This window comes from Panulirus ornatus, chromosome 43, assembly GCF_036320965.1.
Source record: "Panulirus ornatus isolate Po-2019 chromosome 43, ASM3632096v1, whole genome shotgun sequence".
Taxonomy (NCBI): Eukaryota; Metazoa; Arthropoda; class Malacostraca; order Decapoda; family Palinuridae; genus Panulirus; species Panulirus ornatus.
Window position 1 is genome coordinate 22,925,625 of NC_092266.1, and position 12,632 is coordinate 22,938,256.

A 12,632-nucleotide genomic window follows, 5' to 3' on the forward strand; every position below is an offset into this window, starting at 1 on the left:
TGCTAATACCTTTAACAATGCTGAGGGCACCACAAAGTAAGCTACTTATGCAGTAATGTTCAGTGCTGACACCAAATTATTGGTAATTAATACTATCCCATCTGCTGTGAACACCACTGCATTTGCTATTCTCTGTTGCTACTGCCAATGATACCCATTTCAGCCACTGCCATGGTCATCCTAACTGTGTAACTGTCATAACGGCTGCTACCACTATCATGATAATTACTGCCACTATCACATTAGATGCCAGTGCTACCACTTGAGTTGCAAGCACTAGCTGTTCTCCCCCTTACAGATGTGGCCAAAATCATTATATTAATTGTTAGCATCCTAAGGCTACCAACTAAGTCTTTTAAGAAGAGGGGTCAAAGTGTTATAAACTGGTTTGTCAGGCTTTTCAGTGACTGTATAACCCAAGGGAAGGTGCCTGAGAATTGGCAGAATGTCTATTCAGTGCCATTATATGAAGGTAGGGGGACCAAAAGTTAATGCTAAAATTACAGAAGTTTAAGTCTTGAGTATATCTGAGGAGGTATATGGGAAACCTGGGGAGGTATATGGTGAAAGAAGTGAATGAGAAAGAGGTGTCTCACACAGAACATCAGACTGGGGAAAGACAATGTGGCTTCTAGGTTAACAAAGGATTTGTGCATCAAGTGTTTGCTTGGAAAAATCTCTTCAAAAATACTTGGCAAAAGAAAATGAGTACCACATACATGAATCTGGAGGAAGTATATGTTAGGGACGAGAGAAGCATTCAGTAAATGTAGAAGAAAGTTGCAAGATGCAGAGGAGTTCTTATCAAGAGCATAAAGTTTGTGTGCGAGTAGGAGGGGAAGAGCATGAGTTGTTCCAAGTGCAAGAGGTCTGTGTAAGGGGAGTGTGATGCCACCATGGCAATTCAACTTGTTTTTGGATAAGGTGGTGAAAGAGGTAAATCTATTAGTCTTAGACATGGGATGAGTCTATAGTATGCTGGGGATGGGGGGTGCCTTAATGAGTTGCTTGCTGTTCACAAATGACTTGGCTAAGGTTGAAGACTTATAAGAGAAACTTCATAAGCTGGTGTCTGAGTTCAGAAGAGTGTGTGAAAGGAGGAAGTTGAGGGTCAATGTAAATGAAAATAGGGTGATGAGGTTTAACAAGGGGGAGGGGTTGAGACAGGCTGGTTTGAATATGTTTGAAAGGGGAAAACCTGGAGAAAGTGTAGTGCTTGAGTCCTTGTCCTAGAGAATGGACATCTAGCAGATGGAACTAAGGAAGCTGCAGCAAACATAGGTAAAGGTGGGTTATAAGGAACCATTGACGAATGTGTGGGAGTGGTTACTGTCTATGTAAGATGAGACAGATATGTAAGAATGGAGTATAAGGCAGCACTGAAGAACGTGCAGGTGTGGTTACTGATTGTGAGAGCAAAGATGGATATGTTTAATGGGATAATAGTTTCAGTATAGTTATATGGGTGTGATTCTTGGGCCCTGAATGCTGGAGATAAATTGTGTGAGGACAATACATGGCATGGCACAAGGGGAACTGAGTATGTTGAGAATGGCAGAAGAGAGATGTTTGGTAGTAAGTGGAGTATGAATGAGAGAGCTGATAGAGATATGAGAGAGCTGTGAGAGATTTGCTGGTAGGACTTGAACATGCAGACAGGATTGGCAAAGAAGGACTGACTATGAGGATATTTGCACCAAGAGTGAATGAAGCAAGAGGGAGAAAAAGACCAAATAGTATACGGAAGTATGGAGTAAAAGAGGCTTAGAATTATCAAGGCCTAAATATTCAGGAGGGTTGTGGTGTATGTGGTCTTTTGGAATAGGCTTATGTGATGAAATAATAGGAGAGACTGACTGCAGAATGGGAAGAAGTGAGAACAAGTGAAGATAGAGGAGTCAGTGAGGAATGAAATGCATGCGTGAGAAGTGTGGTGTGCAGGTGAGAGGTGGGTATGTGAGAAAGGAATGTTAGAGATGGAATGGGGATATTAAGTTCCTAGGGAAAGAGAAAAGAGAAGTGTATGGGCATGTTTTGGAAAGAGGTTAATATGTGAAAAAAAGAACAAATCAGAACACTGGTGAAGAGGGCAAACAAGGGAACAGTAATGGGCAGAGATAAGGCAAAGAAGAGCTGGAGTGAGAACTCTGAAAAACTAATGAACATGTTTGATGATAGGGTGGCAGATGTAGGGTGACTGGATTGGAGAACTACGCAAAGTGAGAGATGTGGTGTAATGAAAAGATAAGTGATGAAAGCTAAGCATAAGCTGAAATATGGCAAAGTGGCTGCAGTGGATGACAACACTGCTGAATTTCTAAAAAGAGGAAAGTGACTGAGTTGTTGAATAGTTAGTTGGAAAGTGTGTGTGTGTGTGTGTGTGTCCAGATGTGATTTAGGCAAAGTAGTGCTGTGGTACTGAGGATCTTGGTGAAGTACAGTATGGCTTTAGGAAACTAAAGCAGAAAGATGTGGTCCTTGAGAACTGGACTAGGTTCAAATGGGTTCATGAAAAACTACATCATGTACAATTGTGGGCATGGAGAACTTGAGGATGAGCATGTACATACGGCTTGTCAGTGAAGTCTTGGCCAGATTTATCAAGGTTGAAGTACTTTTCGTTCTTTTGGCCACACACATTACCGTATCTGTCATGGCCATAGATGATACGGGCAGTGTCCCCTTCCATGGACACATAGCCAAGGTAGAAAATCTGAGGAACAACAAAACTCCTTAAAGAAAAAGGATAATAATATAATGTGGATATATCTCTGTGCATCATATACTGGGTACATGCACTCAAGTAAGAAGCACAGTAGGAGTATCTTGTAGAGTGAGACCAATAAGGAGGAAAAAAATGATGAATAACATCAATAGTAAGACCAACAAGGAGGAAAAAATGATGAATAACATCAATACAGTGTCATGAAGCAGCAGTGACAAATTATCAAATATAACAACAGTACCATGTATCAAGTATGAAGTAATAACAAATGATTACATCTACTTTACAAAAGCTGGGGTTTTCATACGTGCTGCAATTTTTTTCTGAACAGCTATTCCCATTTAAAAGGAGTCTCATTCATTCCTGTATGGAGCAGTGCTTGCACATATGGGTTGGTTTTCCCTCCAACTCCCTTTTAAACCAAGTGGAATCAAAAGCCTTTCACCTCATTAACTTCTGGATGTCATCACTCTTCAACTACCTTTTTTTATGTGTGAAGCTTTCGTTCCATCTCCATCTCTGTTCTCACAGGAATTATTCTGGCCAAATGCTTTAAAGACCTGTCTGCATGTGTCACAGTCCCTAGGACCATGACTGCTTTTTCCCAAATTTGTAAGTGGACACAAGGATTAACCAATAATGGTATGGTACCTAGATCTTTCCTTGCACAGTGAAGCTACTGAATTCTCTCCCTTCTTTCATCTTTTTCTGTAACCTTTCCACTTTCAGTTAGGTTTACTAACACATGAGGAGCTACAATCTATTCCCTTTGTATTGTCTTTCTTATTTGAAAATAATTTTACCTTTTCCATAAAAATAGCTTCAATTAGTGCCAATTTGGTTACTTTGAAAGAAAAATGAAGTTACAGATATATATATATAATCATATGTAACGAACAAATAAAATCATCGATGTGGCATGTAGTTCACCAAGAAAAAAAAAAAAAATAGATGATCACATATGGTATCACAGCAATAATAATCCCTGTCTGAAGTATCCAACATTGGATTAAGTATGAAATGCTTGCCATACAAGACCACATGTGAAGAAGTAGCGACACATGATCTTGTCTGAAGTGAAGCAGCAAGAGATTATGAGTCGAGCAAACCACATCATAATGAAGAACAGTGATACAAAACCACGTATAATGCTACTAATAAAAAATCATACAAGAACAATAATGCACATAGCATGAAGTAATAATGACACATGATTATGTACACAACAAAATGAAGATATGTAACAAAACTGTGTCACATATGAAGTAACATCAACAGAGCACTGCATAAAGTAATACGATAAAGAATATTGAATGGAGAAACAGTAAAGAGACATGAGGAACTGCTGTGAATCAGTCTGAATTTCATATTCGAACATAAGATGAAATCACAAGCCTGCAACCATGAGGTCAGATTCACTGCAAGTTGAAAAGTGAATCATATATATACATACCATCATGCAAGCCAGAGGGAAAAAAGACAAAACGTAAAAAATTAACATTAAACATGTAATCACAGCAATACATGATCATGTATGAAGCAGAGGAAACAATTTTCAGTATGATTAACAAGCGTACAATAATGCGGTAGACTTACAGCTCCTATGACAAAAGCGATAAAGATGATGAGGAAGATGACATCCCGGCAAACGCGTTTGTGGAGCGGACCGCAAAAGGTGTCATCTCCAGGTGGAGCCAACTCCCTCCCATTCACCTGTAAGGAAAGAAACTAATTCATACGGCAAGAGAAAGAGATTATTATGCTACATCGTCAAAAAAAAACACTAATAACTCTTCCATTTTGCATTAGAATAAAATTGCACTGTCATAATTCCATGTCATTAACTATTTGTATGGTACTGTGAGTGAACTCTCGACCTTTCTCTACAATAACACTACTTTTTAGGAGAATGTATGTTGTTCACATTCACTCGTCCACAACACAGTTTATCCCACTCATCCATTACTCATACTATAAAAGCACCTCTTCATATTTCTTCTACAGTTTCTTGCTTAATTTCAGGTTGTGATCGGTTCACTCCTTACTCTTCCCTCTAACCTCTCTCTTAACTCATTTCTCTTAATTCTGGTACTTGTCATCTAGTGGTCTCCCTCCGGACCATCTCTATTAAGTCTTTGTGCTTCAATAGGTGTAATAAATAAAAAAAGAATAGTTTACAGAATTCACGAATGTGTGTGTGTAACGGAGAAAAAGTTTTACACTCGTTTTACTCTATTAACCTTGTATAAACCAGTATGTACCATGCCTTTATTCATATGTATGCATGTATGTACACACAGACACACCCTAGGTTATTGCAGGTGCCCATGTTATAGAGAAGCCCCTTAGGAAAGGATGAAAAGCTGGGGGAACTGTGAACCAGCAATCGCAACCTGCTTTCGAACCTGTGCAGGTTTGATATCACTCGACCCATGCACTGCGTGACGGTCAATAACGCTAACCGATACACCACGGAGATGTGTGTGTGTGTGTGTGTGTGTGATCTCATTGCCTATTTACAATGTATGGGGAAGGAGCTTTACACTCGTAAGGTCCCTCGGATAAAACTCACTTTTTTGAAGAAATCCAAGAGGTTTAATACTAATAACCTTTTCGTAAACCCATACCGGCTCTCACTTGGGTTATTTATACCTTACTTTGAATCATCTACTTGCTTTTTAACTGTCTCAACTATACATACTACACTCATCAATGGGACCGGCCAGTAGTTCAGTGACTGTTCCCAGTTTCTATTTACTTATACTGTGTACAGGTATAACGTTCCCTGTTTTCCATTCTCTGCCTCTCTCTCTCTCTCTCTCTCTCTCTCTCTCTCTCTCTCTCTCTCTCTCTCTCTCTCTCTCTCTCTCCACTGACATTATGAAGAATATAATATTTCAAGAGGTTTACTTAAGTATCTGCACACATTTTCAGCACTTAATGTGAAATATCATCAGGATATGGGTCTTGTATGGGTAGACATTTTGGTTTTCTGCCATAATAGTAACGACCGAGTGAAAAAAAACTTTATTACCTTACTTTTCACTGGAAGATATCTTCTCGAGCAACTGAGGAGTGGATTTCACCATACTGAAGAAAGCCAATCAGGTTTATCTGAAATCTATCTTTACTCCTAGTAAAACCTTGATGTTGGCACTTGAGGAGAGAATTCTTGAAAGTCAACAACTCAACGTAGGTTGTCAATAGTGCACTTAACAAAATAAATACAATTTTAACAGCACTAACTCCACTCACTCATTTAGAAAGGTATAAAAGCAAGATAAGACGGCGAGTGCGATAGGATCCCTCCTATGACCTACATTCTAGAGCTACTTAGACAATGTGGAATGGCTTCATTAGAGGTGATACAATACATCGAAGTACTTGATTATGGAGAATGAAATAACGTAATCATTTCATGATGGGGTATATTCATAAACTCGATTACAGTTCCTATAATTATAAGAACATGACTGCGCACAGTCATCCCAACCGACTTTCCAAGGTATGTATATTTTTTTCAGACTTGGATCTCAAACTGTGGTCTAGTTATACAATTAATCATCATCATCATCATCAGAATTCACACCGGGGCTGGGTTCCTTCCAAGAACTATATCGTATATCGTGTGTAGTCTTACTAGTACCATCGCAAAAGCTGTGAATCAAATGATGGATGGATATGGTCTATTATCAAAACTGTCGCACAAAAGGCGTATTATGCTGTTGTACATGTCATTTCCTCCTTATTCTATCTTCGGATAGAATATTACGGGTCTTTTCTATTTAGAACACATTGTCAGCCCTGTCAGCCATGCAGCACCAATCAATGACGTAATTCATGTGTTTGTAGCCACGTAGTAGCATGACCCATTACATGATACACTGACAAAGGTCAGCAGTACCCACATGCATAGCTTTCGTTATCCCATATCATTTCATACATGAGCATGTTAGATGAATACTGGAAAATGGTAATTATTCGACGAAATCCCATCTGAACCCATATAATACAGAGTTGCTTGCTTCTTAGAGCACCAAGTAAATGGATTAATGTCCTTTCCACATACAAATTATTTAAAGTTTCACTTTGTTGGATATCAAATACCCAAGAAAATGTTCTTGTTTTAATGAAGGGTACGCTGATGAAGATGATTTAAGTGTATAATCTCTGTAACTATGGGCAACTTCACTCTGAAACGGGACATATGTTTGAGACTTGAGGAGAGCTTGTCATCATGCCTAAGTGCATGTAATAGATTATATAAAAAGATATCCGGCTGGGTTCCTTCAACAGGTGACGAAGAGCCAAGCGAAGAACAAGGCTACAAGCAAACGCCCTCACCGCTACCTGCCCGATAACTTGTTCCCGAATCACTTCCTCTACTTAACATTTTTTTTGCGCAACCTTCATGGTCACTCGCTGCAGTTGTAGCTCCCTCTCACTTCATTAACTACACTTCCGCCTCAGTAACCGTACGTCTGTAATCACCTACAATCTCATCTGGCTGCCACAACACCTACTTCTGAAGAAATGTTACGCTTAGCCTCTCGCATACGCGAGTATCAATAATATGATTTCTGTGGCTCTATTGCGGTATACGCTTCAAAAGGTTAAAGAACGCAACATATTGAACATGACAGAAGATCTGTAGTAAAAAGAAAATGGTTTTAAAAGACTTTTAAGTCGCCTATCACCATGAACTACAGTTCCTCCAAGCAGTGAGTCATCAGCAATCAATAATTTCGTAAGTATTCATCAACATCGTGTATTACTGATTCTGGACGCCACTGTTGCGCCTCTGTAACACTATGACCACAAACAGTGCTGGAACAATTTCTGTTCTTCATCTAGGAACTTGGCATTAATCATTCGGAGCTACTTGAGCATGGCTTACGGTTAGCTAAACAAGGACGTATTCAGAGATGTGCTTTGGAGTATTTCTACCCCTGGTAGACATGGAGTCACTTGAAAACTCGACAAACACAGGCATTTTCATGAGAAGTCATGTAAACACACGAGAGAAGGGGTGGTTTCCACTCGTAGTGGAACCCTCACTAAATAGCATCTAGTTAATACACGACAGAGAAGGGATGGTTTTCACTTGTAATGGAACCCTTACTAAATAGGCATCCAGTTAAAGCCAGCTCTGGTGAAAATTAGTAACACTGCAATGAAGAGCATGGCTGAAAACGGGTGAAAATGAAAATTACACAGCATAAGATTGATAGCTATTATTTTATGTTCAAGTTTACAGAAATCGAAGGATCAATCACAACTGCAAATACACAATAATAAGCGTGATAAGTCCGCCCACCACTTACGTAAGAGCGAGGCATTTACCGCCTGGACGACACTGGGGAAAGAGAAGAAACCGTTATCGGTAAATCTAGGTCAGGGACGCCCACCTTAGTGTGCTGTGCGACTCTCTCTCTCTCTCTCTCTCTCTCTCTCTCTCTCTCTCTCTCTCTCTCTCTCTCTCTCTCTCATCCTTCCTCACACCCATAATCAAAACGCAACTCCCTCCTAACAATCAGTCTTTTGTGATTTTTCAACTGCCTTTAACTTTGATCTGTCAAGAATATTCTTTTCTGGTACATCAGTTTCCTGAATTCAAAGTCCAAATTTACCTCTCTCTCTCTCTCTCTCTCTCTGTGTGTGTGTGTGTGTGTGTGTGTGTGTGTGTGTGTGTAAAGATTAGACAAGATCAAGCTTGGCACGAGCTCTTGTCAACAATGAAAGCCCGTTGTCGGGTGTATTGAGTCAAATGACCCAATATACCTACATCCTTTGTTCGCACTATCCGTATTATCCTTAATTATATGATCTGAGATGATGTATTTGTAATAGTAATGACCAAATCATTAATGCTAAGTCTATTTTCACTTTACCTAAATTTCCAGAAAGCCAATAAGAGTTCATAAGGTAATTCGTTTCCCATTTTTAAAGCTACCTCCTGCCTCTATCAATAAAACATTTAGGTATTTCCTATTAACATATAAACTGTATTCAGTTGTATTTCGCGCATACCAACGGTGTAAACTAATCTCGTCACTTATCTTCTTATCTCAAGGTAAACATCAACTAAATGTCTTGGCTGTAAATCTCTAAGTACATATAACCTGCAAACTACGAAGTTACTTCCTAAGACGGTCACATCCGCCTAGCCAAGACTAATTCAATGCGTGCTCGCATTTACTTGCTTATTTCCACATGCATATCCACTTGGACCACACGTCACAACAATAAACTCACAAATTATATACTGTACATTATCGTAATTTAACGAACAATTAAAACTGATCGATGCCTAATGCACACTTGATGTTTACATGCTCTCCGGGAATCAGACTGCCAGGATGTCATGATAGGAAAAAAAGTAATTCCAAAGCCATCTCCAGCAACCTCCACGGTATTCAGTGTTATGCTGAACTGCAATGCAACTATTAACAGTGCTCGCGCCGGTTGTAGCCAGTTTACCGCTGGAAAGGCAGCCGGATGGAAGGTGGTGGTGATTCACACTGGGAAAATGATGGATTATACCGTCTATTTCTTAATCTTGATCACACCGCTAACTTAAATGATAACATCATTTACCCTGTGTCCAAATCTTCAAAATAAACATATAGTTTACTGTGTGAATCAATTTACCTGCGAGCGAATGTAAAATACATTAATCTTCCTCCGATTATAGTTAACAATCCTTACGTCTAAGCATACTCCTACTACTGTGTCTGGACCCACATAACTATCACGTACCAAATCAGTTCTTTTAAATAATCTCTAGCTTACATATTTACTTGACCCTGGCTTGACACACATACACCTTTCTTTAACCCTCTACTCCCTAAACAGCATGTTCTCCCATAGATTTTCATTTCTTCCCAGCAATCCATATATAAAAATTCAGTCTGCGTGGTGAAGCCAGCTCTTTGAAAACCCATGTAGCTGACAAACTCAAGCTGCCGTACTTTGTAGAGCACTCTGAACTTAAAATTAGGGGGTAAAAAAAAAGTCTGTTTTCCCTCATTCGTTTGAACCAACACTTCAACATTCTTCTCCTAGATCTTATATTCAATGGTATTTGCTATCCACTGCCCAGTGTATATGGAATATTAAAGTGTAAATGGAACACTCCTTTGCTAATTGAGATTCTTCTTCAGCAACAACAATAACCATATTTTGAGCCAGGGAGAAAACATCTCTGCATGAATAAGCAGTATGCCAAAGAAAACTTATTGTTATCATGAAAGCAATGTAACTTTAAGATGTTTTCATATAATCTCAGCAAAGCATGATCTCACGAACCTTCCTGAGTGGGAACCAAGCAAAACCTACTTCATGAGAATTTGTCCAAACCACCATTAATATATATATATATATATATATATATATATATATATATATATATATATATATATATATATATATATATATATATATATTTAATTTTCCAAAAGAAGGAACAGAGAAGGGGGCCAGGTGAGGATATTCCCTCTAAGGCCCAGTCCTCTGTTCATAGCGCTACCTCGCTAATGCGGGAAATGGCGAATAGTACGAAAGAAAAAAAAGAATACATATATATATATATATATATATATATATATATATATATATATATATATATATATATATATATATATATATATATATACGCTAACAGGTTTAGAGAAGTTTGGTTCCTGATCACATACCTTTGTCCTCTCAAACGCATAAACACTTAGGCAGAGGTCGATATATAGTGTTCTTTTTAAGCATAAAGTAGGCACTGTCAAGTCACGTTCTCCACGTCTTACAATCATTAGGAGCTCGTCAAGTTTACGGGATCTGAATGTTTCTGGGCATAATATTCTAACACCATGATTATGGACAGCGTCAACCATTTTCACGATGCCATTAGCGGCCGAAGAAAATATATCTGCCAACCACAGTCCAGTTGCGGTCTACATAACCTTACAGTATGGTTGAACTATCAACTCTAAGGAAACTGGTGCTGAGACGCTTTCCTGAAGATGTTTAGCAACTTTGTCGCTTTACCACTGAGGTTTGTAATGATGAGGGGCACGAAGCAGCTGAAAATTCATGAAAATTCTCGCGTATCTCACAACATAATCTTGGCATGCACATAATTTCCTACTGCCACACAAACAGGGTAAAAGCAAAATCCTCCAGAAACGTTTCAGTTCCTTACCAAGTGTATAAAATGACACAAGAATATGACATTTTGGTATGGGAAAAAAAGCAGAAACTACTTCCTTGGACAACATAAAATGAAGAAATACCAGTTGCTTCATATTATGTATATACAATGCATGCTGCTGATGAGAAATGTGAAAAAAGGCAAGTAAAGTGAGAAACAATGGACGACAATAGAACAGCGGAAAAAAAACTATTTGAATAACGGAAACACGCAGCAACCATCACTGGTGCTGCCGTGTGGGAGTCAAGATACATTAAAGGGAAAAGTGCACCTTTAACCTCTCGCTGGAAGAGTTGCTTCCATGGGCAACCAAGGCCGGCTGGTTTATTAACGTGAACCGATAATAAATGTCTTTCGTCACCGAGGGACGTTACATCAGAACGGTCTGTTGCCAAATAATGGGAAGATGTGCCTAGGGATGACTCAACACAAGTCTGAACCTCGACATCGAAAAACCTGCCGCAGACGACGGAACTGTCTTGTTGACGTGTGCAGAGTGGCTCTGTCATCATATCAGACTTGACTGTCAAAACAATTTCTTTCTCCTTGATTATGTTGTCATTGTATCTCGTAATATGAAGTCCCCCTAAAAAAAAAAAAAATCAGAAACTAATGACAAACCTAGAACGATTACGCAGCCATTTTGATGATCCTAACACACTAGTAAAGTCAACATAGCACTACTCACATCATGGCCCTCTGCAATCGTTTCTCTTTCGCTCCAACAGCGTAAAAAAACAAACATTCAATACGCAAAAAAAAAAAAAACATATAGTCCGATATGTAAGTCGGAGCAAAGCAGGACAAGAAAGGCAATAGTTCTAAATAATTGCGGTAGGTAAACGTCAACCTGGGCAGCAAATACACCTCAATAGGTGAAGGCAACTCACTTTGTCTCACTTCCTCAAAAGCTGTTAGGACAGAGAAAAAAAGATGAAGCTGCAACTGAATTAAGAGTACTACTGAGTATATGTTTATAAAACATGATTTGTTTTTTTTCTGTGTAGACGTATGCCTGATGTGGTATAACCAAGCATTATTGGAAAAAAAGTCAAGCTCACTAGAAAAAAAGTCTTGCCCTCTCTGGTACTGAACATTACGGCCAGCTCATGGTAAAAACCATTTTTTTTTAACACTCAGAACACCATTGCCTATTCACACTTTCGTGGGAAAATGCAAGATTCAACGAGCTACATTTATCACCATTCCTCGACAATAACTCGTAAAACGTGTCATCACACACCATCACCATCTAGGGGTGCGACGATACGACCCCTTGGGTATGACGGTCCGGTCATGCCATCATATCCAAAGGTCGTTCCCATATCTACGTACCGTGTCCACAGCCATGAAGCCAATGGAGGCTGGGTGGGATAAGGTGGCAGCCAGCTTGTGTGCTGTCTCCCGGTCATCTAGTAACACATGCCGGCCACTGACTAAGGCTACTGGCTGCTGCAAGACTGTTAGACCTGTGGCGGACCTCACTCTACTGAATCCATCGCGCTGCGACGCGGATATACATCTGCATCGCAACCAGTGAGGACGAGAAAAGATTTACCAAACAGCGGTTAAGTTGCTGTTTACCAGCAGGCGTTGGTATGACTCCTGCGGTGACTACCGATCAGCTGTGATCCTTGACGAGTCAGGCAGAGTGCTTCACCTTGGGTATATTAAGTACTTTGCTGCGCAGTCCCACTGTTGTAAATT

The 12,632-nt window shown here is 39.4% G+C and overlaps 1 protein-coding gene across 6 annotated transcripts in view; it reads right to left on the reverse strand.

The window, feature by feature from the left end:
- LOC139762406 (choline transporter-like protein 1) overlaps positions 1-12,632 on the reverse strand; it is a 65,023-nt gene that overhangs the window by 30,832 nt on the left and 21,559 nt on the right. For 5 of the 6 annotated variants that reach the window (XM_071687258.1, XM_071687261.1, XM_071687262.1 and 2 more), the window contains 2 exons: positions 4,322-4,438; positions 2,571-2,713 (listed from right to left, as the gene is read on the reverse strand). In XM_071687258.1, the coding sequence (XP_071543359.1) occupies positions 2,571-2,713; positions 4,322-4,438 (260 nt within the window). Of the gene's footprint in view, positions 1-2,570; positions 2,714-4,321; positions 4,439-12,260; positions 12,449-12,632 lie in introns of those variants that run through there. The other variant, XM_071687263.1, reaches the window with a different exon arrangement.